This window comes from Anopheles cruzii, chromosome 3 (assembly GCF_943734635.1).
Source record: "Anopheles cruzii chromosome 3, idAnoCruzAS_RS32_06, whole genome shotgun sequence".
NCBI lineage: Eukaryota > Metazoa > Arthropoda > Insecta > Diptera > Culicidae > Anopheles > Anopheles cruzii.
The window spans coordinates 70,946,965-70,970,971 of record NC_069145.1 but is presented as its reverse complement, the minus strand read 5'-3'; the positions used below and the strand labels follow the sequence as shown (position 1 = coordinate 70,970,971).

At 50.9% G+C, this 24,007-nt stretch overlaps 4 protein-coding genes across 4 annotated transcripts; 2 read left to right on the top strand and 2 right to left on the bottom strand.

Annotated features, from left to right (window-relative positions):
* Window positions 1–489: 489 nt before the first annotated feature.
* On the bottom strand, window positions 490–2,164 carry LOC128274077 (trans-1,2-dihydrobenzene-1,2-diol dehydrogenase-like). Its single transcript, XM_053012164.1, has 3 exons — window positions 1,756–2,164; window positions 1,145–1,686; window positions 490–885 (listed from the first exon to the last, which is right to left on the bottom strand). Exons 1-3 carry the CDS (start codon window positions 1,958–1,960, stop codon window positions 616–618), a joined length of 1,017 nt encoding a protein of 338 aa, XP_052868124.1. The 5' UTR covers window positions 1,961–2,164; the 3' UTR covers window positions 490–615.
* Window positions 2,165–4,903: 2,739 nt separating this feature from the next.
* LOC128274076 (aldehyde dehydrogenase 1A1-like) lies at window positions 4,904–6,759 on the top strand. The gene is made up of 3 exons (XM_053012162.1): window positions 4,904–5,068; window positions 5,137–5,917; window positions 5,984–6,759. The coding sequence occupies exons 1-3, from the start codon at window positions 5,033–5,035 to the stop codon at window positions 6,634–6,636; spliced, it is 1,470 nt and encodes a 489-aa protein (XP_052868122.1). The 5' UTR covers window positions 4,904–5,032; the 3' UTR covers window positions 6,637–6,759.
* A 12,928-nt stretch (window positions 6,760–19,687) lies between these two features.
* LOC128271574 (dnaJ homolog subfamily C member 21) lies at window positions 19,688–21,590 on the top strand. Its single transcript, XM_053009157.1, has 3 exons — window positions 19,688–19,878; window positions 19,957–20,565; window positions 20,627–21,590. The coding sequence occupies exons 1-3, from the start codon at window positions 19,688–19,690 to the stop codon at window positions 21,549–21,551; spliced, it is 1,725 nt and encodes a 574-aa protein (XP_052865117.1). The 3' UTR covers window positions 21,552–21,590.
* On the bottom strand, window positions 21,591–22,760 carry LOC128271575 (LHFPL tetraspan subfamily member 2 protein). The gene is made up of 2 exons (XM_053009158.1): window positions 22,482–22,760; window positions 21,591–22,412 (listed from the first exon to the last, which is right to left on the bottom strand). Exons 1-2 carry the CDS (start codon window positions 22,670–22,672, stop codon window positions 21,923–21,925), a joined length of 681 nt encoding a protein of 226 aa, XP_052865118.1. The 5' UTR covers window positions 22,673–22,760; the 3' UTR covers window positions 21,591–21,922.
* Window positions 22,761–24,007: the final 1,247 nt, after the last annotated feature.

Sequence of the window (24,007 nt, the reverse complement as noted above, 5' to 3'; positions counted from 1 at the left end):
GTCGCCGAGCCCGCCTGGCTCGAACCGTTCGATACGCCACTCGCTCCGCGGCCACACTCGGATTGAGAGCTGGAATTTAGCAACATTTTGGAGTTGGCTTCATTTGCATGAACAAGCTAGAATTGAGTTTGATTTCAATGCGGGACCCCTCCGTGTGATTACAGCAAAGGATTATTAGCCCCAAATCCCTTCATTCCTGAGGGGATGTGACATTTCAATCGCTGCACCGTCGGGCGCTCCGTCCGGGGCCAAAAATAGAAGAAACCGACGGTGGAAACAATCTACTTGACATAATCTTTGGGTCGCTTTGGTTCGCCGTTTTGCCGCTGAGGTGATGCTTTTGGTCCAGTATTAAGTGAGCGGCCGTGTTATGGACTTACAAAGAATTGGCTGCAACATGAGGCAAAGTAGAGTAAAGTGCTTCAAGGGTTATTTTCTTCTTTTCTTTGCCACATATTCGCTGCTTATTCGCTGTCACTACGTAACGTAACAAATTTTAATACAAAATTGCAAAAATAATTATATCTCAAGCAGAACACACTAATTTCATGTTTCCCAACGCGTTTTCGCCTTCGCCTTCTGACAAGTCGCTTCCGCCGACCGGGCTGCTCCAATTTACGGCGCAAATTGGGTGTCTTCCGGAAAGGTCACACCGACCTGCTTCCGGATTTCGTCCTCGATGCGCGCAATCAGTGCACTGTCCGCGTGCGACACCGTCTCCGACTGCAGCTTGCCGGCCCGGATGCAGCGGGCCACTTCGTCCGCCTCGTACCGCAGACCGCAGCTGTTGTGGAAGTTGAACGGGTGGCGCGCGGTGGGCAGCGTGTCCTCGCGCACCTTGCCATCCAGATCCGTGAGCGTGAGGGGGCACCAAAATGTGTGCAGCTGTTGTCCAAGGGTACAGAAAACACCTTTAATTAGTAGCGTCCGCCCATTAAGAGGCCGTTCCCTTTATCAGGCGCTCTCGAGCTTTACTGCTGTATTAGAACGGCGCCTTAGATTTTGTGTGGCCATCTAACCATTGATCGCAACCTGATTTAAGGAACTTTCGTCTCCCAAATAAGTAATTTTTGGGAAAGTTCTTAGCTCTGCTAAAAGCACTTGACACTAAAAGGATTCACCGGAATCAGTTCCGTTAAGTTACCGTCATGCTGCCCTTGGTGCCGGTGATGGTGGCCGTGTTTTTCAGCTCCTTCAGCGCGCTGGTCTTCATCCGCCCGATGCCACCGCCCGGGAAGTGCAGTTCCGCGGTGACTTCCATGTCGACGCCCTCCTCGTTCGTGATGCCCGATGCGACGATCTTCGTCGGTGCTACGCCACCGAAGGCCCACAGGCACACCTGGATGGTGTACACGCCGAGGTCCAGCGTAGTGCCACCGCCCAGGCTCTTCAACCGCAGCCGATCGACGTCCGTCAGCTGGAAGCCAAAGTGCACCTCGACCTCGCGCACCTCGCCCAGCTCACCGCGCCCGATGCGCTCGCGTACCGCGCGGTAGTGCGGGAAAAAGCGCGACCAAATCGCCTCCATCAGAAACAGCTTCCGGTCGGCGGCGCGCTGCAGCAACCGGCTGGCCTGGGCCTCGTTCATGCAGAGCGGCTTCTCGCACAGCAGGTGCTTGCCGTGGTCCAGCATCAACAGTCCGATCTCGTAGTGCGCATTGTTGACCGAGCCAATGTACACGACGTCTAGCGAAGGGTCGAAACGGTTACACCCCGTTACAGTGGCACGCCGAGATCCACTCCGTCATCACTTACCGACGTTCGGGTCCTTCGCCAAGGCTTCGTAGCCCGCGTACGCCGTGCCGATGGCGTGCTGTTGGGCAAACTTTTGAGCATCCTCCAGCTTCCGGGCGGCCACGGCCACCAGCTGGTGATCGGTGGCCGGCAGCGTGTTGACAGCGTTCGCAAAGTCGTGCGAAATCTTGCCCGCACTCGCAATGCCCCAGCGCAGGGGACCCATTTTCCTCGGCGGACTCGGCGTGTGAATGAGAAACAGGCGACACGGATGTGAGCTGTGTGCGGCGGCCACCACGTGCACTACTGAGCGCAGTTGTTGACGAACTAGTTGCCGCTGACAGTCCACGCGGAACTAGTCGATCAAAATAGCAACTTCGCGAAGGCGTTACAGTGCTGATCGAAAATGTGATTGTGTCCAATAAAGCGAGGAATTATCAATTCCGTCAAGTTGCTGACGGGTGTTTCGATTGTGCGCGCCGGTGCCGAATGGCAAGATTATTCAGCAAAGTTACTCTAGCCAATGCCCACAGGGAAACAATTTACAAACCGCTTTTATCGGTTTTCTAAAGGGGTGTTCGACCGATTCGGATGATAGTGTCCACACTCTCGAACGCTATCACTGTCGAGCTAGTTGGCGAGTAAACTCGAGCGCGGTCACCTTCACCAGGACTTAAACGTCGCACTATGGGGAATTTGTATGGGCAAGGCGGACATTAATGTTTTTTTAAAGAATATAGAAATTTTGTTACTTCTTTTTGTTTTCCATTTTTCGATATTTTAAGGCATTTTTGCTCCCGAAGAAAAAGTCGAATCCCAGCCCAGTCAAAGAAATTCTTCGTCTTTTGAAGCAAACCAATTAGTCATCCAATTTTCGACTTCCTCGCAGGAATCGAAGTTCTGCTCAGCCAATGCGTGTCCCATCGATGAAAATGAATGATAATCCGAAGGGCCCTAAGCCAAGTGATTTTATTGTATCTTGAACCAATTTTGCTTTATGTCGAGCCGCATTGTCATGCAGGCAAGTTATTGCAGCTTGTCTTTTGGTACATTGTGATCGTTTTTCGATCAGTGCATGGTTCACATTGATCATTTGTCATCAGTAGTAGTTAGAATAAACGGTTTCAGCAGGTTTTAGAAATTTGTGGTACACCACATCCTCACACCTCACACCACATGTGGCCCCATCAGAAAGTCATTTTTTGGAGTCCTCCGACGCTCTTTGCTTGTTAAGTCAAAATCGCCATTTATAATTTTTTTAAACCGCTTAAAGCACTGCAATTATTCAAGAACAAGCTATGACAAGAATTTGATGCGTTTCTGTAGCAGTTTTCCTCAGCAGATTGCGGAAAAGCAATGATATCTGCAAAACATCATTTTCAGGCACAAAAGTCGGCATGGTCTATCGTCTTCAGAGATAAGTTGCAAATTGAATAAATTTTTTTTCGACATGACATCATTTGCCCGATGTTAAAAAAAGATAAAAAGAAGGTCAAAAAAGCATAATGAGGAGGACCAAATGGACAGCTAGAGCCATCTGTTTACAAGTCTCCTCCCATAGTTTTAGACCTGCTATAAAAACCTTTTTTGGGACATTATAATGAACAGTCATCTGCAAATATCGAATTTCTGATCAAAATCTTATCACTTATTGGAGAACAAACACAAAACAATAGTAACTAGTTTAATTTGTCAAACCTTTTGTCCGCCTTTCATACCTAATGTCCGTCCTTTCCAGTAGTGCATCGCGGCCGTAAGCATCGCTTCCGGAAACGATGTTTACTTTTTATTCACCGCCACTCCCCAGCACCGGCAGTGGGTGTGGAGTGTTGACAGTCAGATGAGTCACCATGCTACATTGCTCCATGGTGTTGTATGTGTGTGTTGTATGTTTTCTCGCCTGCCACGATCTGAAATAGGTCATTTTACACGTCATTTAACAAAATACATAAATTCTCGCGTAACGCAACTGACCAGAGAAAGTGGAGGGTGAAGTATTGCTTTAAATTATTTTATTCGAAATTTTCGTTAATTAGTGTTTCATTGACCCTTACAAAAGGGCGACCAATGCCAAGGGCAACGTTGCCCGAACGTCTCGTTGTGCGATTGTCCTTATTTGTCGTAACATTGATAGCAGCTTATCAGGTTGGCACTCGAGAAGCGAAACAAAATTGCACTTTCATCCTTGAATTTCAGAACGGGGGCCAGAATGTAAAGCAAACATTTTGCACCTCCTCCACCGACGTTATCGAATGCTGGCCGTTTGTGGCTTTCCTTGTGGCGTTGCTATCAAGTGACACCGGTGGCCAACGTGTTGTACCTCACGCCATAATTGCGAGTGCAGCGGAATGATTGGATGAAATTCATGAGGTGATAATGGCCATTCTGGTGCGCTGCATCGGAGCACACACACAATGGCTCCATCGCAAACAGCTCCTTGAACGTGGTCCTGGTGATAATCAACCTTGTGTTTTTGTTCTCGCCAACCGGCGACGGCGTTCCACACGCAACGCGATCAATGCCATTCCGGTATATCGACTGTGATGAATCCTCAACCGGTTACGGTTAATGGTGCGCCGAGTGGGATGCTATTAGCTAGAGTCGTTTGCACTGAATGACAAATACCTACGGCCATTCCTTCGGTCAGATTGTGCAATGGCCACTGTTGACGATGATGCAGCAGATTCTATCGTCCACTTGAGTGTTTAATGTTTGTGTTTAATGCTCCACTGCCCACTGCTGCCGATCAGCTGCGAGATGACCTTGGCCCTCAAGTGGTTACATTCGAAGTAAACGTTCGCGTGGCTCATGATGTTTTATATTTGTTTTACATTATCATTATGTCCAACGCCTGTGATACCCGAACTGGGTTTTCGATGCAACTTAAACAGTTTCCATGCCACGTTCGTTGGTGTTGGTATTTTCTAATCTTCTGCATGCGAAATTAGGAACCGTCTCGAACTAAGGGGGTTCAGACGTGGCTTCACGCATACAGATCCGGGGCGATACCCCGGCCGGCAACTGCACCGGCACTGAGATAATTCCGTGGCCATTTTCGGCGCATTCCGTTGACCTTGCATGCGGTCGCGGAACGCTGGCACGCACACGAGCAGCCGAGCGCAAAGGTATAAAGCGTGGCTGGATGGCCTACGCCGGGCCGTGTGTCTGTTCAGCCAGTCTTTGCGCAAGCAGTGATCGTACTGGTTCTACCGCTCTCCGGATTCGACCTTGAGCTGTGTGTCGTAGTGTGTCTTTCGTGACTTCTGTCTTCTGTAACCGCTCCATTAAACGTCGCAAAATGGCCAACCCAAGCCAGGAGATTAAATACAAGCAGGTTTGTCGGCAGCCTGTGCCGTGGCCGTTCCTTAGATCTCACCACCGTACTATATGCTTCTGCCGTAGATTTTCATCAACAACCAGTTCGTGAATGCGGTCAGCGGTAAGACCTTCCCAACGGTGAACCCATCGACGGGCAAGAAGTTGGCTGATATCGCCGAAGGCGACAAGGCGGACATCGATCTGGCGGTGAAGGCTGCCAAGAAGGCGTTCGAGCGCACGTCCGCATGGCGCCAGATGGATGCGTCGGCCCGCGGTCTGCTGATCTGGAAGCTGTCCGAGCTGATGGAGCGGGACGCGAACACTCTGGCCAACTTGGAATCGCTGGACAACGGCAAACCGTTCCCGAACGCGATGTACGATGTGCAGGGTTCGGTCAAGACGCTTCGCTACTGCGCCGGGCTCGCCGATAAGGTCGGCGGCGATACGGTGCCCTCGGATGGGCCCCACTTTTCGTACACCCGCCGCGAACCGGTCGGTGTGGTGGGCCAGATCATCCCGTGGAACTACCCGCTGGCGATGCTGGTGTGGAAGTGGGGACCGGCGCTGGCCGCTGGCTGTACGATCGTGATGAAGCCCGCCGAACAGACACCCCTGACGGCGCTGTACATGGCGGCCCTCTCGAAGGAGGCTGGCTTCCCGGACGGTGTGATCAACATGGTGCCGGGCTACGGGCCGACGGCCGGTGCCGCCATCAGCTCGCACCCGGAGATTCGCAAGGTCGCGTTCACCGGGTCGGTGGAGGTCGGCAAGATCATCATGGCGGCCGCGGCCACCAGCAACCTGAAGAAGGTGTCGCTCGAGCTGGGCGGCAAGAGCCCGCTCGTTATCTGCGAGGACGCAAACGGTAGGTTTCAATCGACGGCATGTGTCACCCGTGTGTAACCGATATAATGGATGTGTGTTTTTTTAGTGGAGGAAGCGGCCAAGATTGCGTACATGGCGGTGTTCGAGAACCAGGGCCAGTGCTGTATTGCGGCGACACGCACGTTCGTGCACGAAAGCATCTACGACAAGTTCGTGGCGAAGGCGGCGGAACTGGCCAAGGCACGCAAGGTCGGTAACCCGTTCACCGCCGGCACCGTGCACGGACCGCAGATTGACGACACGCAGTACAAGAAGATCCTCGGCTACATCGAGAAGGGCCAGAAGGAGGGCGCCAAGCTGGTGACCGGCGGTAAGCCGGTCGGTACCGAGGGCTACTTCATCGAGCCGACCATCTTCGCCAACGTCACGGACGAGATGACGATCGCGAAGGAGGAAATCTTTGGCCCGGTCCAGAGCATCATCAAGTTCCGGACGCTGGAGGAAGCGATCGAGCGGGCAAACAACACGTCGTTCGGACTGGCGGCCGGTATCATCACGAACGACCTCACCAAGGCGATCACCTTTAGCCACGCGGTCGAGGCCGGCTCGGTCTGGGTGAACACGTACCTGGCCGTCGTGAACCAGGCACCGTTCGGTGGCTACAAGCAGTCCGGCATTGGCCGGGAGCTCGGCAAGAACGCGCTGGAGGGTTACCTGGAAACGAAGGCCGTCACCATCCGGCTGCCGGCAAAGTACTAGGCACCCAGATTCCCGCCTATCTTGATGTACGGTTGTTTTTCGCGTCTCGCGTTCGCTCCGCTAAATCCGGTTTCTTTTTGTTTGTGTGTTGCCCAGGGCAAATACATCTTCATCTTTATGTAACCCCCGCGTGTTTCCTTTCTCGGGCGCGCCGTCCGTCACCTCTGCAGCTCACCTTTTATCGGCCCCGGAGCATCTTTTCTGACGGGAGTTCTGGCGGACCGGACGGTGGTCAAAACAAGCGGTCAATCGCTTAGCATACCCGCACGGCACAGCCCGAAGCGGGGAAGCGATAAATCTCTCATTGCAGCAGCAAAAAGGAAAACATTGGCTCCGCCGTCTGCTCCACGGGCAACGCGCTGGGCAGCGATAAGACCGTCGTCGCTTATCGTCCACCGGTCCCGCCCCAATCGCTGCCCAAAGTTGGCGTAAGGCACGGTCTTAGAGCTGGCTCCGACGAAGGCGCTTCGCCGATATCTTCTTCGCCACTTAAAAAGGGCACCGCAAGTTGCGTTCGTTCGATTGCTTCGTTTTGAACCGATTTTCGAGCGTTTGTTTTTCCTACGGCACGGACGTTGGGGCAATGTTTTGCTTTTCCAACAGCCCGCAGACTTCCCACGGGCCCAGCCACGTAGCCCAGATGTAGCAAAGGCCACGGATGGGTTGACTACGATACGGGGCCACGGAGAGATGTTAATCAGCGCTGGCTGGCGAATGAATAATGGAGTTTCGGGAAGAGCCGGTACTTGGGCAACGCTCAATCACCGTTCAATGTAGCTGCCTATTCGCGGTACCTTTCATTTCAGAACCAGCTGAGTTTGATACGAAAAATTAAGTGTTACGAAAAGGATTAGAGAGCGGTTGCAACTGCACGGGCAAAGCGCGCCTTTTCATCAAATTTATAATACTTTCTTTGCCAAAGGACCACACACACAACCCGGCCAACGAGTGTGTGTGGCTTCGTGCCACATCGGTTATTTTGATAGCAAACCCACTCACCGGAATATGCACACGAGATGCGATTTTCCAGTGCATTTAACAATTAGCGCCACCAGTCCGGGCCCAGGCCCTCGAACTTTTCACCGCTCAACTAAACCTTCTGTCGCTGTTCGGAGTTCGGAGTTCAGACCAAATCAGACCCGCAACGCCGACACATCGAAGCGTTGCCATCGCACGGAAGCTGTTGTTCCGGCTCCATCCGGAGCACGCTGGAGCAAGGAGGGCGCGGCTAAGAAAGTTCATCAAACGCGATCCGTGCCGGAAACAGCCGCACACGGAGGCGTGCTCAGTGAAAAGTTAATACGTTGCAATTATTCACCCACAAGACGCTCTGATCGTTGCCGCCCAAGGATTCCGGCGAAAGCCAGCCGAGCCAGTGGGGCGTGAAAATTAGAGCAAACGACAGCACCGAGCGCGATGGGGCGTGTAATGCTTGGTAGCACCTTTTTGCATAAGTTTGAATAATGGATTGTTATGTTTAGCTTCCGCCCGGTTCGGGCGGTCGAAGTTTCGCTTCACCGGAACTGATTGCTGATTTAATTATCCCAAAAGCTACCGAAGGCGGCGCGGCCACCCTTTCAGACCACCAGCAACGCGCGCTACACCGCTGGGGTAGTAATGTTCGAGTTCTCGTAAAAAGAAGAAATCGAAAAACATGACAAAGGAATGCGTTTGGAAAACTAAAACTACTGTCAATTGCCTGTCGTCCACAGAGTGCTCGGAGCACATGCTTTCGGTGCGCTTTGTTGTGCTGATCCAATAAAGCAGTGCCCAATTGTGCAACAATATGATACAAATGCATCGATATGCAGCGTCAGCTCCCCTGCTGAGCCTTTCGGTACATCCTTCCCGAGCGCTCACCGTTTGCCGGCATTTCGCGAGTCTAGCGTATGGCGTTACATTCCTGCCCCGTTTCCGAGCGCAGCATCGTCGGGGGACCATCTTGTGCGCCATCGTTTGAACTTAACTTCAAAGCGTACTTCTTTTTACACAAAACGATGCTCGGAACAGAGAACCGGGCACGGCACGTGGTTCAACGACGACGACGACGACGACGGCGTACCATCGCCGTGAATATACCATCGCCGTGAACCAGTGAATATATTGTTAAGGTTAGTTACATACGGAACAAGCCTTCGAGAGCGTCAAACTATTTGCATCAGCAATGGCCCGTTGAATTCTAATTCTAAGGCCGTTTTTAAAGAAACTCAGACGAACACCGGTTTTTGTTGTTTTTTTCTTCAACTTGACCCATTTCGTCACCCGTTCGCTGACTCACTTTCGGACGTCTTGTTTTTTTTTTTGGTTTCACTCTTTTCCTTTGGCTTCAAACTCTTCTTCGCTTTGCTAAACACCGAGACGTGGCGAGCAGCGGCTTGTATTAGCATAATTCCGTAATACAACCCAAGCAAATCTGATAATTTTAAAATTATTCCACCAGACACAAAAAGTCTTAGCCACGTGAGTTCTCCGCTTTGGTCCGTATGCTCTCTCTCTCTCTCTGTCTGTCTCACTCTCTGGATCCTCTTTCGCGGCCGGAACGGTCGAATGGAGCTTGTGAAAGGATCACTCTCAGACCGTCGTCGTTGTCTGATGGAAAAAGTTTAACCGTTTTGGACACGGTTGGCCACTTGTCGGAAAAATGTCGGCACTGGAAACTGCGGTCGTCAAACGGGATTAGGAGCTGGTTCCCTACGCGCTGGTTCCCTAGTCGAGTAGTAGTGCTTCAGGTGGTGAGCCCCAGTGTAAATTACATCGCCGTGCGGGACCATTTATCCGACGCCATTTTCTGTTCCGTTTTGTTTTTCTGTGAGCGTAAAAAGTAGCTTTTTCGGCCACTGCGCAGCATATTTCAGTGCCGCCGCCGCCGCCGCTTGACAGTGGATAAATCAAGTGGACCCGAGTCGACCCGCGACCCGCGTGGGTATAATAAACTTATGATCAATGTTTTATCAACAAGTTGACAATTACAAATAGTGCTCGGTCCTGGATCCAGTGGAAAATCTCAACCCGAAAACCACCCCCATTTCCGGGACACCAGATTACCGGGGGAGTGGACAGACCGCGACAACCGGACGGTACATTAAGCAGGGGCAAACATTAATCATATTCGCGAGTCACCAATCACCGGCTGTGTGTGTGTGTGTGTGTTCGTGTCCATTTCCATAATGCTATCGGAGCATTCACCGACCCAATGCCCAGGGCCACCAGCCGCCGGGTGGTGGATTGTGGTTAGCTCGATTACTCCAGATGCCATCGATCGGTGTTAGTTGGCGGGGTGGCGGAAGATATCTTGAGAGCCACGGGCGGCCTGCGGGCTTAAGGAGCTAGCGTGTAGTATTTCAAATCTCACGCCCAACGCCTGGGCCCCGCGGACGCCCCTGAGAGCATCATTTGCATTCCGATGCAACCGTGGGAACTTGGCGCTTGTCCGTTATGTTGATGCAAATTTAACGCCTCCCAGGGCTACTGTAAGCTGGGCTGGGAGCCAGGACACCACCAGTGCCGTCGCAGCGGGAGCATAAATCATGTTTCCTCGTGTATGCTCCGGTTCTTCCTTCCCGGTAGGGACGCAATCGAAACCGACACTTTGTGGACGCTCTTTGCTTTATTTAGTAAGTAAGCTAGTTACTGTACAGTTGACCGATTTATTTTCCATATAGAGAAACCATTTTCGAAGACAAACATTCAATCCAATCAATGCCTTAGTTGGAACTCCTATAGATTCCACTTTCTGGCTTGCCATCTTTAGCTTGATTCAGCGTCTTTCCTTTTAGAAAAGTATCCGGGTCACAGGTCATGCCGTCGTATGCGTTAGCTTGCACCAGGTTCTGCGGTGACTACCGTGAACAGAATTAATCTCCCGAAACCCGAAGGGGGGCTGACAATGACAACGGCAACAGTAACGGCTCAGCTGGCGACACTAATTGGGAACACCGAGGCGTTAATGTTGACTTTATGGAGCCGTTTGTCGAAAGCGCGTATGTCGGAACAATTAAATAAAAGACTCCTGGGAGCCTGGGGCCGCCGGTATCTGGTATCCCAAGATGTTGCCACTTGAGCGGGCAGCGTCTTTTTATCTCCCAACCGACAATCCGCGTTTTCCGCGTTTCCCATTGTTTGCTGGCGATATTGTAATGCCCTTTTAATGGGACACCTTGGTGATATGTCGCCCTCGACCGGGATGCGCAAAAATGTTGGCCGCACCACGCCCGGCTGTGATAAAATGGCGAGAAAGCCCATGGGAAACTGGGCGGTTCCGGTTTGTCGGGAAAACCGGCTCGAGAAGGAAGAAGGACCCGAAGCGAATGAAACCCGCGCGGAACAATTATAATCATAAGTCAATTGGCCGTAAATTTGAGTGTTTGTCGCTCGTAAAAAGCACCCAATCGTAACGTTTAAGGGCGATGAATGAAGTGCTACATGCGAGGTGTAAGGTGGCGTGTAACATAAGGTACGACGATGGTGATGTCTCTTTCGCTTAAGTATCGCCGATTACAAAAAAGGAAACCGTTTCGGAGCAGACGGAGCCGTTTCTTCGAACTCACAAGCAAGCATTCGGAAGGGCTTCCGGGACCGTTTCCCGGCGAAGGTCTTCAGGTGTATAATTATTACCCGCCCACCGAAGGGATGCAAGGAATGTTTCACTTCAATTGCGTCAATTTTTGGGGCCCCTCGATAACGGTGAACCACGGGGGCCATGCTCTGGCGCATTCCTGAGAAAGGTCCAAACATTCCCGGTCGAGACGGCTTTTCGACGCACGTACCCGTGAAGCAAACTTGTCACGGAGCTGCCACGGGGTCTGTCTGTTTGCTTTTCTGCTAGCACCCCGAACCATCCTGTCCGGCCCGGGACAGTTGACAAAGTACCGCTCGAGCGCGTCTAGAAGAGTCATCCACGTCCGACGGTAGAACCCGGTCGGTCGGGGGTGACACATTTTCCGTTGCTTGGAAGCTCCGTCCACACCGTCCACCAGTAGGATTGAGAGCAAAAAAAAACCAGTACTCCAAGCACTCGCACGTCCCGGCCGGCGGACTGTCCTCGGCACGACACCGGTTCACGTCATCGGTTAAAACGTGCGAATGGAATTTTCAATCTTAAAACGTGTCAATAACGCCACATTCCGGGAGGACCGAAGCCAAAAGCCGAAGAATGTAAGCCACCCGGGGTTGAGATGGTGGGATGCTCTTACGCCTTTCCCGTCGTGCCACCGGTCGGTCTCAAAGGGTTCCGTCCGTTTTGCAACTGACGGCCCGCTCCGGTCCGTCAGTCTGTGTACTCTGGGGTCTAGTTAGGAGCATTCCGAAGTTTAACGGAGCACGGCCGACTGGCTGTTCGCACAGTCCGGGCGCAGCTCAGGAATTCAAAAGTCGAGAAAAACGCGTGTAGCCCATAATTGAACGGGTGAGCCAAGGCCCTCCCGGCCACTTGCCCACCAAGTAGCGGGTAGCTGAGCCACCGAGATAAGCGCATTCCGGGTGCTCCGGCATCGGTTCGCCCCCGAGCCGTGGATATCGATGGGCTTTGATTGAAGCTTCCGGTCGGAAGGTGAAGCTTCCGGTGTGCGGTCGGGCGAGGTGAGCAGCATGGCAGATGCCAAACACATCACTCGATCCTGTCCATTTGGACGACGTTCCTTTTGGCGCACGGAGACATTCCCGGAGATGGGTCGGGAGCATTCCGATGCGTGTCTTTCGTCAGATGGCAACCGTGGATGGTTCGGCTGTCAGCAAAATATTTCAGAGGATTACAGAACGGTGGGATGCACCATTTTGAGGAGCATTATCCTTCGTAAGTAGAAGGGTGAATTGGACAAATTCAATTAGGTAATTGTGAGATCGAAGATTCGAAGCGAAGAATTATTTGTCAACACCTTCAAAGCGTTTGGTTTAAAATATTTGAGATGTGGAAGCATAAAGCTTGAACTCCTCAATTATAGCAACTGCAAAACTTTATTCCAAACCAGGACCTATCCGCCTGGCACATAATGTTAGCGACGGAAATTTCCACCTCAAAAACGCATAAGCTATCAGTAGTTATTGTGCAACGACTTAACAGCCTGTACAGCTTACGAGTTGTAATGATAATGTACTGTTTGGTCCCACGATCTGCTCAAGAGCCTGTGGTATCTGAGCGCAGTAGCATCTGGAATTATGTGCAGTCGAAAGGGTGAGTGAAAAGTTTGTCCGGACTCAGGCAATATCTGGGAGCAGCTGGTCCCACGACGAGACTTCCACTGGTCTAAACCATCAACGCAGAAGGGCTTACAACCGTTGCTCCCAGATGCAGATCAAAATCACAGCCCTGCCCTGAGAAGTTGTGGGGCTGTTCAATTAAAGTTCCTCGCACCGGACTCACCCCGGCCGTGCTGATTCCGTGGTTTTGCCAAAGCCATTCGACACGTGTGTGGAGCAATGTGTTGCCATGAAAAAACGGAGAGCTAAATAAACTCCACACACAAGGATTAAGGCAAATGCAGCCAGCATCCATGGCACAAACAATCACCACCATCGATGCACCAGCTGCAGAAGAATGTGCCCTCCATCTAAACTGGGACCTCGGTTGGGTTCGGGTGCGGTTGAGTAGCCTTTTTCTATTTACGGTGCCGCTCCGCAGCCGGAGAATGTGGGAGAGCATATTTTTTGTAAAACTATTTCCAACCCGGAAACCACGGGATTCGGGCACACGGAGAATGCTGCCACTACTGGGACGGGCGGGCAGGCAACAGTTTGCGGGTTGCGAGTTGTTGCATGTCGAATCCACGGCAACCGACGGTGGCGTTGGCCGGGTCGGTAGGTGCAAATTGGCTCAAATTTGTTCAAATTAAGCCTCCGCCCGGCTGGCTGGCCCGATGATGGCGGCCGACAATCGTTCATCGTTCTTTCTTCCACAAAGCGGTCCTCCGAACCGTTCGTGCGTTTCGGCGTGGGATGTGTGGTTTCGTACGGACATAACTGTGCCCGGTGCCGTGCAACAAATTGGCCAGGAAGGGTCATGCTTTTTTTACGGATTTACCGGATAAGCTGCGTCTAAGCATCAATTATATTTCCTTTAACAATGCGGTTTTCGAGGCACCACACGTTGCTGCTGCAGCCGGTGCAGCGTCCGGCATAAATCATCCGCTTAGTGCGAGAGGCGTAAAAATCATTTGTAAATGTACCGGGAGCATCTGGCGACTCGAGGCGGAATTTAGCATTTTGGTATGTTTGAAATATTGGTGAGTTTTAGTGAATCCTTTCGATCAGCGACAATGGATCCCGTGAAATGATGGATAGTGGAACCGACGAATATATTCGGTATTGTAAGTGAACTTTTTTTGATCCCCATAAGAGCATCACACGAAGGCCAGCCAGCACACCATTTTAACGCTCCGTCACTAATCTTCGGTACCGGGATGGATGGAACAGGTCTGCCAATATCCCCAACGCAACGATGTCCCCGTGAGCACAAAAACCAACATCCGTATAGAAAATGGGAAATCGGTGGTTAGCGTGGGTTTCGCTAGGCCTCTACCGGGGCGCGACAATTTCCGGTAAATCTATCTCTCGTTGCGGAGCGGAGGGGCTGTTGGGCCGGGGATGGGCCAACCTGTTTTGTTTCAATTTATTCCTTGTGCAAAGATTTTCCCCATACATCCGGGGCGCGCGCGGCATCTACGTGGACTTTCTCGTGCCGTTTAACATGTGACCGTGTTTGGGGAACCGTCGTGCGTATGTTTTTTGTACATCCCTTGCGCTGGATTGCGTCGCATAGCGCGGGATGAGTGGCTTTTGGAAGGCCGGTAGAAGCAATGGCAGTTCCGGGCGGTTTCTCTCTCTCTCTTACTTAAACTGATGCCGGAAGATAGTTTTTAGTAGCGTGCTGTGACAACCGATGCGATAGGAGTATCGTTTCCATCTCGGCTCGTCATCTTTTTTGGCTTCGGGGACGACGGTGCTTTGCAACGTTATCGTGTCACTTTGAAGGCTACCCCTGTTTGAGTAGCTATGTTATTACAGTGAAAATTGGTCCTCAATTTTATGACCGTGGCACACCAAGTAGAAAGCCCAGTATGTAAAAATATGCGAACACAAACTATATGCCAGTATCTCTCTGCTACACGAACTGTCGGAGATTTGTAGCACTCCCTTCGTACGAAAACCAGCAATCGAGCAATTTTTCATTTACTTGTGGTGCCTTTCAAAGTCTCTTAAATGAGGATTATCTCCTTTTCTACCTAAAGCAGACACTACTCAGAAACTGTTCTGATGGTAAACATGTTTGCTGATGTTGACCAATCGACTTATGCCATCATTAACATCCGTTAGTATCCATTGATGGCAAAACCTGAGCGGGACACTAACAATGTCTATTGTTTATTGAAGCTTTAATCTCTGCATTGGAGCCATTTTATCGGTTGAATTTTCTATGGAACAGCCTACGATGGAGCCCATGTAAGGTATGTGAGCGATGCCACGAATCAACTTCCATGAATCAGGTATGGACGCAATAGTTTACATTCAAACCACAGTATCCTTATAACGTACACTCAACTTGTACCGTGTTGGTACTGCATTTTGATTAATTAATGGCGATAACACTGCAACATTAGATCCGATACAAGAAGCATTGCAAACCGCATTCCGTCCTCACTCTAGCTGGCATTAAAGTGCAGTGCACGAACTAGGTACGGCCACTACCGTAAGCCATTCGTGACTTGTTGCATTTTAGACCTAGCAAAATGGAGCAGCAGTCACGTAATGATTCCAGTTACAAAATTTATTTTAAATATGAGCAAAATTAAATATTTTACAAATAAAACTGACTATCCCCTGAAAAATAGTCGCATTCTGAATAGCTTTTGCTTACTTTTAGATTATTTCTGTTCGAATTCCTGCCGCGGTTTTGTCCCAGCTGCGCCACCACGTACTCAACTCAAAGGACCCCGGAACGCAATCACTGATTAGATGGTCCCTGGTTTCACACCGCCATCGATGGCTCGACACCCGCCGGCAGACTGCCGGCCCATCGAAACTGATGTGGCCCCATTTTTTCGCACTTACCGTCGAAGGGGCAATTTTTCTTTGAACCCACTGCCCCGTGGTCCGTGTTTGAACCGAGGGCCTCACGCCTCACCAGTTAATCGTGGCGCCCTAACGAGCCGCACGTCCTTTCGCGTTCTTTCCGCGAGCGCGTCCGGTGATGATAAATTCCTCATTGAAGCCTGTAAATTCAATTCCAGCATCTGCCGGTGCCGGGCACGGTAAAAGGCCCATCGTTTGTTGGGCTCCCCACCGGTGGGGGTTTTTCTTGTGAGCTTCGCCTCTTCCTCGCTTCCGTACGCCTTCCACCGAAGCTTCCCGAGCCGACGACACTCGTGTCAATCATGTTGAGAGGTAATTTTGAGCATATTTCGTCGCCCGGTGAACCCCAGCCCGGAGAAGCGTGAGTGTCCGGTCCGGTGAGCGTCTTAACGTTTTCGCAAAGATGGATCGTTCCTGGGATGAAAAAATGGTACACCCACCCACAGGAGCGCCCGGTGATAATGTCGACAAGTGCGGTACGATAAGAGAGCCAGACAGAGAGACGGAGCGAGAGAGGAGTGACAGAAACCACTTTATATCGGCAGACGAAAAATAGACCATGTGATTTACATATGAAAAATGGATCCTCGCCGTCGCCCAAAAGGGAGACCTCAACAAGCGTGGCGCGGTTGGGACATTAGAAAATATTGCCCTCTGCACCGGCACCGGGGTTTGGTGCCTGTTTGGTTCCCGAACCATCCCGAGCAACAGCCCAACAATCTTCAGGTGCGAAGTGGTAAACACTCAGCGCCATGCTGCGGATGATGAATACCCGGAGGTGATGCTGTTTCGCTTAAAAACGATTTAACACACGATGCCTCTGGCGGCAAGCGGCCGCCCGGGCTGGTACTTGACAATTGTTTTGATGGCAAAGATACTAAAATTGAAACACATTTTAATGAGTGTGTGAAGGGATCGTAACGTGCCCGAATGTTATTATTATTTTTTTAGCCAACAAATTGCCGTAAACAAGAATTTCACGATTTCATGCACAGACCTACACTGGAAACATCGCCCCCGTTGGCCACGGCAAACAACTGCTCTTCGGATAGGTTACGAGGCGCGGGATGTGAGACAAGTTTAGAGTAGCACATGCGCTCCGGATCCACCTTACCTTTAGGTGGCCTATCGATTTTTAGATAAAATGCACCCATAAACCAGCAAATGGCTCACTATTTCTTACCGTCCCATCAATGGTTTGATGACTGAATTTATACCGTCCTGCCGCGGGGGACGCAAATCCACGAGCCGGTCGACCACCCGCCCGAAAAGGGCCGCTGACTAAACAGATTCCTTCAATCAAGGCCAATCGCTTTCGCCCTCGCCTGGTAGAACCGAACTCACATAAGAATGGCGCAAAAAGATAAGAAAAAAGCGAACCTGAACAAACTCCGTACGTAGAACTTTGTTTTATGGCCACATTCGAGGCCAGCCCGGGTGGGAGTACCTGACGATCTCCGTCCAGCAGAAGGTATTTCGAACCAAATTTATTTCCCTCCCAGAAAAAAAGGTGGAAGAAAACGCCACGTCACAATGTGGACCCCAAGAGTGCCCTCCCCGGAACACGCGGTGCGTAGCAGTGTGGAGGTATGTTGTTGTTCCGACCGAACATGGGCATACCATTGCTGATCTACGATTTGGGTGGTTGTTTTTAATGGCTGCCCTTCCCAGGGCCGCCGTATCCTTTCTCGGAATTTGGACATTCGGCCAGCAAAGAAACGAAACGGAGCTTCCGTGGTGCGCAAGGAGATACATAAAAATTCGCCTCCGATTGTGGTGCGGGAACCGGAACTGGCGAAAGGTTATGGTGTGCACACATATCGTCGGAGAACCGTGTCTCCTAATGATCTGCTGCGTCGTAACTTTATTTAGGAGGTTTTGCCTGTGGCGCGCAGATGATGCACCAGATTCGAATTGTGAAAATGTCACCATAAATCTACCCGCCGCACTCACCTGGAGGATCTTCCTTGCGATTGACCTAGCCCGGTTGCGCTGAGAAGTGGCAGTGGAGCTATAAAATCGGGTTCGATTACATCACCTTACGTTTCGTGCACTGCTGAAATACTAAACCCTGCGCATCTTGATTTTCGACCCATTAATTGGCCAACCAATAAACGAGATTGAAGTTACGTAGTTTCAATCATCATTATTGACTCAGAAACGAACTGAAGGAGTATTGATACGCCACGGAGTGAAACATGAAACATGATAACGGAATTCTGTATCCATTAGGGCGAAAGGGGTCCCATCCGTCCCGATTCACATTAAGAATCAGAAATTGGGAAAAAAGGACTATAAGGTATCATGAAAAGGATTCCCCGAAAAAGTAACTCCCAAAGTAGGTAGAATGATACATTATTAGATCTGTTCGATGCATTTCCAATCCTCTGCAGACCCGCTGAGAACATGTGTGCAGCCAAACCATGCGACTCAATGCAGGTGAACGGTACGCCAACGGTAGCGTAGGCAAAAAAAGGCCCCAAAGCGCTACCTCAAGAAGCTACTCCACCGTTTCTTCGCTTTTGGCCCCGATTGCTATCTCATTGCTGTACATCAAAGCACCGTCGTAGATCAACTAATGAATCGCATCACACGGCTGAGGAGAAAAGGGCGAAAATGTCTGCGAGCAGTGGCCCCAACGCCATCATATTTTGAACCATATCTCCAGGACCCCCGGTCTTCATTCATGTTCCCGGCCGGAGAACGTGCGGATCCGATTGCGGAAGTTGCAGCGCTATGTTGCAAAATGCTGCACTACCGCCACTGAAGGTGGTCACCACCCAAAAAAAAAAAAAACAAGAATCAGACGACATACTTTATGCGAAACCCGGCACGACGCTTAACGAGCCAAAGAAAATCGCATAGAAATGGTGCAGCCCAAGGACTGGAGAGCCGAAAGTGCAACGACGACCCGAGAAAGGCCGGAAGATCGCAAAAAACAAACGCTTTGGCTTCCCCGGGACGAGCGCACAGTATCGAACTCCCGACCGGGAAATTGTATTCAAAGAGTCACGAATCTGCACTCGATTCTATAGTTCCCAAATACTCGTCTGGTCCCTCGTCAGACGGTGGTGCATTATGAAGATGGGCGATTGTTGAAAGGGGTAGACGATGTGTTTGAAATAGGATCACGCTTCGCCTCGGAGTGTCCTCGAGGGCCCAGCTTCAGTGACGCTGGTCTCAGCGCGGGTCTGTTTGTTGGCCGCAACTTGGGCCCAGTTCGTCCGTTTCCAAGACCACGGCTCGAGTGTTTTATGATCACTTTAAAAAGATGAACATTGAGGCTGGCCACCTCACCAGCAGCGCATCATAATCACATCAAACCGAAATGGGCGGCGAGATGCGTGCATTGGGTGATAAAACGGAATGCGAGTAGTGCAGACTGCTCGTAAATGTAAGGCAACACGGTTTTTTAGTGCAACAACATGAAAGCCACGCCATGCTGGTACATATTGGATGGCCGATAGTACATTCGTCAAGTATTGTAGTGTTCTTGCTATTGCTTGAACTTTATATGGTTTTTATAATCGACGTCACTCTCCACAATGCAATCAACCTGAAATTCGTCAAACCATTCGAATGCGTTTGAGAACGATGGGGAAATTAAAACAGGTTAGTGTTGGTTGTAATTTGTCAAAAACGGGGACAGTTGTTGGAATAGTAGTAAAATACAAAATTAAATGAACGAAATGCTCATTATTTTTTAAATTATTGTATCAACGAAAGACTAACCCAACACGTGTATTCGCTGTTTCCTTCATTTTTTTTCCTTCCTTCCCGTAGAAAAAAGGACTGTTATACGTACTATAGCCATCTGTCATACACTGTGCTACCGTAGCAAAGTTCCCTCGTGACAGCGGTTTGTTGATGTTCGTAATGTCAAGCAGGCGCATTCGTGAAAACATTCGGCACGCGTCGTGAACCATTTTTTTCGCACGCATGCCTTTCTGGCGAAACGTTACAGCTTGCTGACCCATTTACGTGTGCAATGAAGTGTCACTACGAAGTGCTTGGGGTGCCCCGTACCGCGAACGATGATGAAATTAAGAAATCGTACCGGAAGCTGGCCCTCCGCTGGCATCCGGACAAAAATCTGGACAATCCGGAGGAAGCGAATCAGCAGTTTCTGCGCGTGCAGGCCGCCTACGATGTACTGTCGGACATGCATGAGCGAGCCTGGTCAGTTGCTGTGGTGCCGAGTGATTGGTGAAAAAGATGATTTGATGGTGGACTTTGCTTTTTCCGATGAACCCGCAGGTACGACAACCACCGGGAACAGATTCTGCGCGGAGGGCACACCGACTACGAGGATAACTCGCTGGACGTTTTCGCGTACTTTACTACCTCGTGCTACAAGGGATACGGTGACGATCCCGGGGGCTTCTACGCGGTGTATGGGGAGGTTTTTCACAAGCTTGCCACCGAGGAGGTAGAGTTTCTCGAAACCGAGGAAGAGTTCGAAGCGATCCCCAAGTTTGGCGACTCGCAATCGGACTACGACAGTGTCGTGCGACAGTTTTACGGTCACTGGGAAGGTTTCTGCACGAAGAAAAGTTTCGCCTGGCTGAACCCGCACAACGTGGCCGAGATACGCGACCGACGGGTGCTGAAGGCCATCGAAAAGGAGAATAAGAAAGTGCAACAGAAGGCACGGAAGGAGCGCAACGAAGAAATCCGAAGCCTGGTGCTGTTCGTGAAGAAGCGCGATCGACGGGTGCAGGCCTACAAGAAGCTGCTTGAGGAAAAAGCGACCCAGAATCGCCTTAAATCGCAACAGAACCGACTGGAGCAGATACGACGCCACCAGGAGGAGATCGAACGGAACTCGTCGAACCATTTCAACGAGGCGTACGAGGAACAATTAAGGTAAGGTGTCACCTTGTGAGTCGACTCGAATCATGTATCACAAGTTGTCACTTTTCCATAGGAAACTGGAAGCATCGTATGCCGATTCATCCGAAGAGGACAGCAACCCTGAGGACGATGGCGCTACGAACGGACTCGGTGAGGCGATGGCCGGCCTCAGCGTGGGCCAGGACGAAAATGGTGACGAAAGCTTCTACGTAGACGATCTCTACTGCGTGGCGTGCGACAAAATGTTCACGAACCGCAAATCGTACGAAAACCATGAATCTTCCCGCAAGCATCGACAAAATGTTGAACTGTTACGCCAGGAGATGCGCGAGGAATCGGCCCAGGACAATGGGCTCTTAGAGGAAGTGAAAGAAGGGGAAAAAATTGAAGAAGAAACGCAGCCCTTCGAGGTCCTTGGCACTAGCGACGAGGAAGCGCTAGGCCCGGAGCCGGCCCAAGAGGTAAAATCAAAGTCGAAGAAAAACAAAGGCAAAAAGAAAGTTCTCAGCCACACTTCTGTGATAAAATCGTCCGATGACGAGCGCGCGAAAGATGACGACACCAGAGAGGAACCCGTTTTGGTAGGCTTGCGATTGGGAAAGAAAGCCGGCGCAGGCGCTCTGGATGCTAGCGATGATGATGACAACTGGACCGCCAACAGTGGCAACAAAAAGTCAAAGAAAGGGAAAGCGAAACCGAAAGCTGATTCCGGTGCGCAGAAGAGCAAAACTGTTGCACCCGCGAAGGAGAAGGAAGAACCGCCGGTCGAGATAGCCAGTTCCAAAGCGAATGGAGGTCAACATTCGGACGATGAAAAAGACACTTCATCCACCGAACACTCGTGCGTCACCTGTAGCGTAAGGTTTCCCTCGAAAAACAAACTTTTCGAACACCTCAAAAAGACTGGCCACAGCGTGTACATCGATAAGCTGAAATCGGCAAAAGCTGCAGCGACTGCCATCGGAGGTGGCACGAAAGGAAAGCGGAGAGGCAAGTGAACACATATCAGAACGCGGGAAGCAATAAAGTGGTTTGGTTTAGTTACACTGACAATGAAAAAGTAGTTTTTATTCGAAAGAAAGGGCGGGAAGTGGCGAACAATTGGCCGCTCCTTCCCGTTGTCATTTAATGCTACATGAATAAATGCGAATGTTTAATAATTGCTTACTGGCACTGGAAAGAATTCTTCACTGGGGAACCAATTTCAACCCTACCTAAAACCTCGCAAGTCCGCCACGTAAAACCAGATCCAAATCCGCTTAACAGCTAAGTAGTACAGTTGCCACAAATGAGATAGTGAAAGATCTGAATAAAGTCACACTCTTGTTGAGATTCTCATGCTGAATATGGCCGTCTTCCGCTGGCCGAGTTAGGGCACACACACGAGCACATGTCCCTCCTCGATGCGCTGCTGAGCCTTGACACTGTAGTAGGCGGATTCCGCTTTGGAGCTCGCAACGGCACTGGCGAAAGAGAGCATAACGCCGGCGGCTCCAAAGTAAAGGGCCTCTCCGAGACGGCAGTCGGACGGAAAGTACGCCTCGGCATCCAAGCCGCAAAGGGTTTTCACGCGCGGTTCGGACCACCCGAGGGGATAGATGAGAAATCCGCACAGCACCATCATGGCGGCCACACCCTGAAAGATGCCCATAAGCTTGAACACACTGCGGCCACAGAACGTGCGCACCCGGAAAAAGGTCGTGAGCGTGCCAAGGAGCGTCATGCTGAGCAGGATCGTTCCCACGCACATCAGCGTCATGGTGAATTTCCAGGGCACGGGAAAAATGCTCGGATCCGTGGCCAACCCGTACAGATCAAAATTGCCGCAGTTGTACTCCGCGTGGCCCATCCGCTTGCATCTGCGGAAACATAGATTAATCGTAAAGATCAGAAGGGCAAACGTAGTAGTGGGACGTTCCGTTGCGTACCTGTTGTAGATGCCGACCGACGGCTGCCGGTAGATGGTAAAGTTGCCGTCGACGTTCTCGATCGGGATTTGTTCCGGTCCGATGAGCCATTTGGGTAGCACGATCGCCGCCAGCAAGGTCATGCAAGCGAACAGTGTGACCGTAAACCAGATCATGCCACGGGCCGTAATAAGCAATCCTCCGCCACACATTGCTCGAGAAGTAATTGCCAGAAAATGAACGCACCAACAACCGGACGATTCTGAGAAGAGCTGTTTGCGATGCCGAGAAGAGCGGTCCTGCGCCGAACGTGATCGAACTTGTTTATGCGAGGCAACCTCTTTCCGCCCCTCAACAGAATGTCGATCACCAGCGCCAATATGACGGTGGCGAGCAACTGAACTAAACACGAAATATTTCATGATCACTTTTCGTTCACACGATATTTGAATAATTGAATTATTACCATTTTCATGCCAAAGCATTTTCTTTGTAGACTGTAGATTTATCATAAAAATTCCAAATTTTCCTATTAATAATTTGCTCATCTTTTGCTCCCTATGTTGAACCTTTAAATTACTGAATTATTCGAATGATCCTCGCTTCTCTCGCTGCTGCGCTTCGACTGGGTGGCTGCACGGCGGCCTTCGGCATCGGTCCAATTTCTCGAAAACGGATTCTCGGAAATTTTGTTCGTGATCGAAAAAACGAAAAACTAAAACTAAGGCACAGAACGGCAACTTATCGCACGTTGTGTGTTGTCCTTATTTCCGCACGCCCCGAACGCGAATGTACCGCAGCTACGGTAGGAGTAACTACGCACTCCAACGCCCGCTGGAGCGCGTCGCTGGACCTGGTGGAAAACTTTGCACCAACCATCGGCAACGGGTGACAGAAATTAATGTTTTGTGGATTTACTCGCCCACAGTCGCCCCAGCAACTAAAGGAAGCGGTAGCTTCGCCCGGAAAACTGCGAAGCCCAGATCCGATAGCGCGCAATGTATTGGCAGAAGTTCGATTCGGGTATATCATAATTTACGAGACCATATGTACGCCGCTGTGGCCGTGTTCGGAAAATTGTTTCTTCTCTACGACGCCAACGACAGCGCGGCGACTGCCGCTCGCTGAGGCCAGCCTCGCCGAGCGTTGGTGGCAATTTGTAGGACTTCGCTACCATGTCGTGCCGATGCCGATGGTAATTGAGACGATGGGTCCGCCGTCCTCGTCGTTGTCCGTCCATCCGGAACCCCCTTTTTGATGGACGGCTACCGCGCCCGGTTTTGACATCAACCCACGGCACGGCAGCACGTCAAACAGTAGCGACCGATCCCGCTGGCCAGGCGCCGTTCGTCCAGGATTCGCGGACGCACGGTGGCCGGTCGGGGCGAAAATCGAAGCCAACCGGCACGGCGGGCAAATATTTGTGCATGATGATAATTTTTGTCACATCATTTTGAAATTAATATCTTACCCTCGGTAGTGGGTGGACCCACTCATCTTGGTGGACGGTTTTTGGGCGCGGGCTGGGCACGTCAAACTTTATACTG

Bases quoted from the DNA above. Each gene is read 5' to 3' on its own strand.
- LOC128274077 (XM_053012164.1), bottom strand. From the start codon at position 1,960: ATGGGTCCCCTGCGCTGGGGCATTGCGAGTGCGGGCAAGATTTCGCAC. The intron at 1,687-1,755 runs GTAAGTGATGAC...ACCCTTCGCTAG, and splicing joins GGCGAAGGACCCGAACGTCG to ACGTCGTGTACATTGGCTCG. The intron at 886-1,144 runs GTAACTTAACGG...CTTGGACAACAG, and splicing joins GCACCAAGGGCAGCATGACG to CTGCACACATTTTGGTGCCC.
- LOC128274076 (XM_053012162.1), top strand. From the start codon at position 5,033: ATGGCCAACCCAAGCCAGGAGATTAAATACAAGCAG. The intron at 5,069-5,136 runs GTTTGTCGGCAG...CTTCTGCCGTAG, and splicing joins AGGAGATTAAATACAAGCAG to ATTTTCATCAACAACCAGTT. The intron at 5,918-5,983 runs GTAGGTTTCAAT...GTGTTTTTTTAG, and splicing joins TATCTGCGAGGACGCAAACG to TGGAGGAAGCGGCCAAGATT.
- LOC128271575 (XM_053009158.1), bottom strand. From the start codon at position 22,672: ATGTGTGGCGGAGGATTGCTTATTACGGCCCGTGGCATGATCTGGTTT. The intron at 22,413-22,481 runs GTACGCAACGGA...ATGTTTCCGCAG, and splicing joins TCGGTCGGCATCTACAACAG to ATGCAAGCGGATGGGCCACG.
- LOC128271574 (XM_053009157.1), top strand. From the start codon at position 19,688: ATGAAGTGTCACTACGAAGTGCTTGGGGTGCCCCGTACCGCGAACGAT. The intron at 19,879-19,956 runs GTCAGTTGCTGT...ATGAACCCGCAG, and splicing joins GACATGCATGAGCGAGCCTG to GTACGACAACCACCGGGAAC. The intron at 20,566-20,626 runs GTAAGGTGTCAC...ACTTTTCCATAG, and splicing joins GCGTACGAGGAACAATTAAG to GAAACTGGAAGCATCGTATG.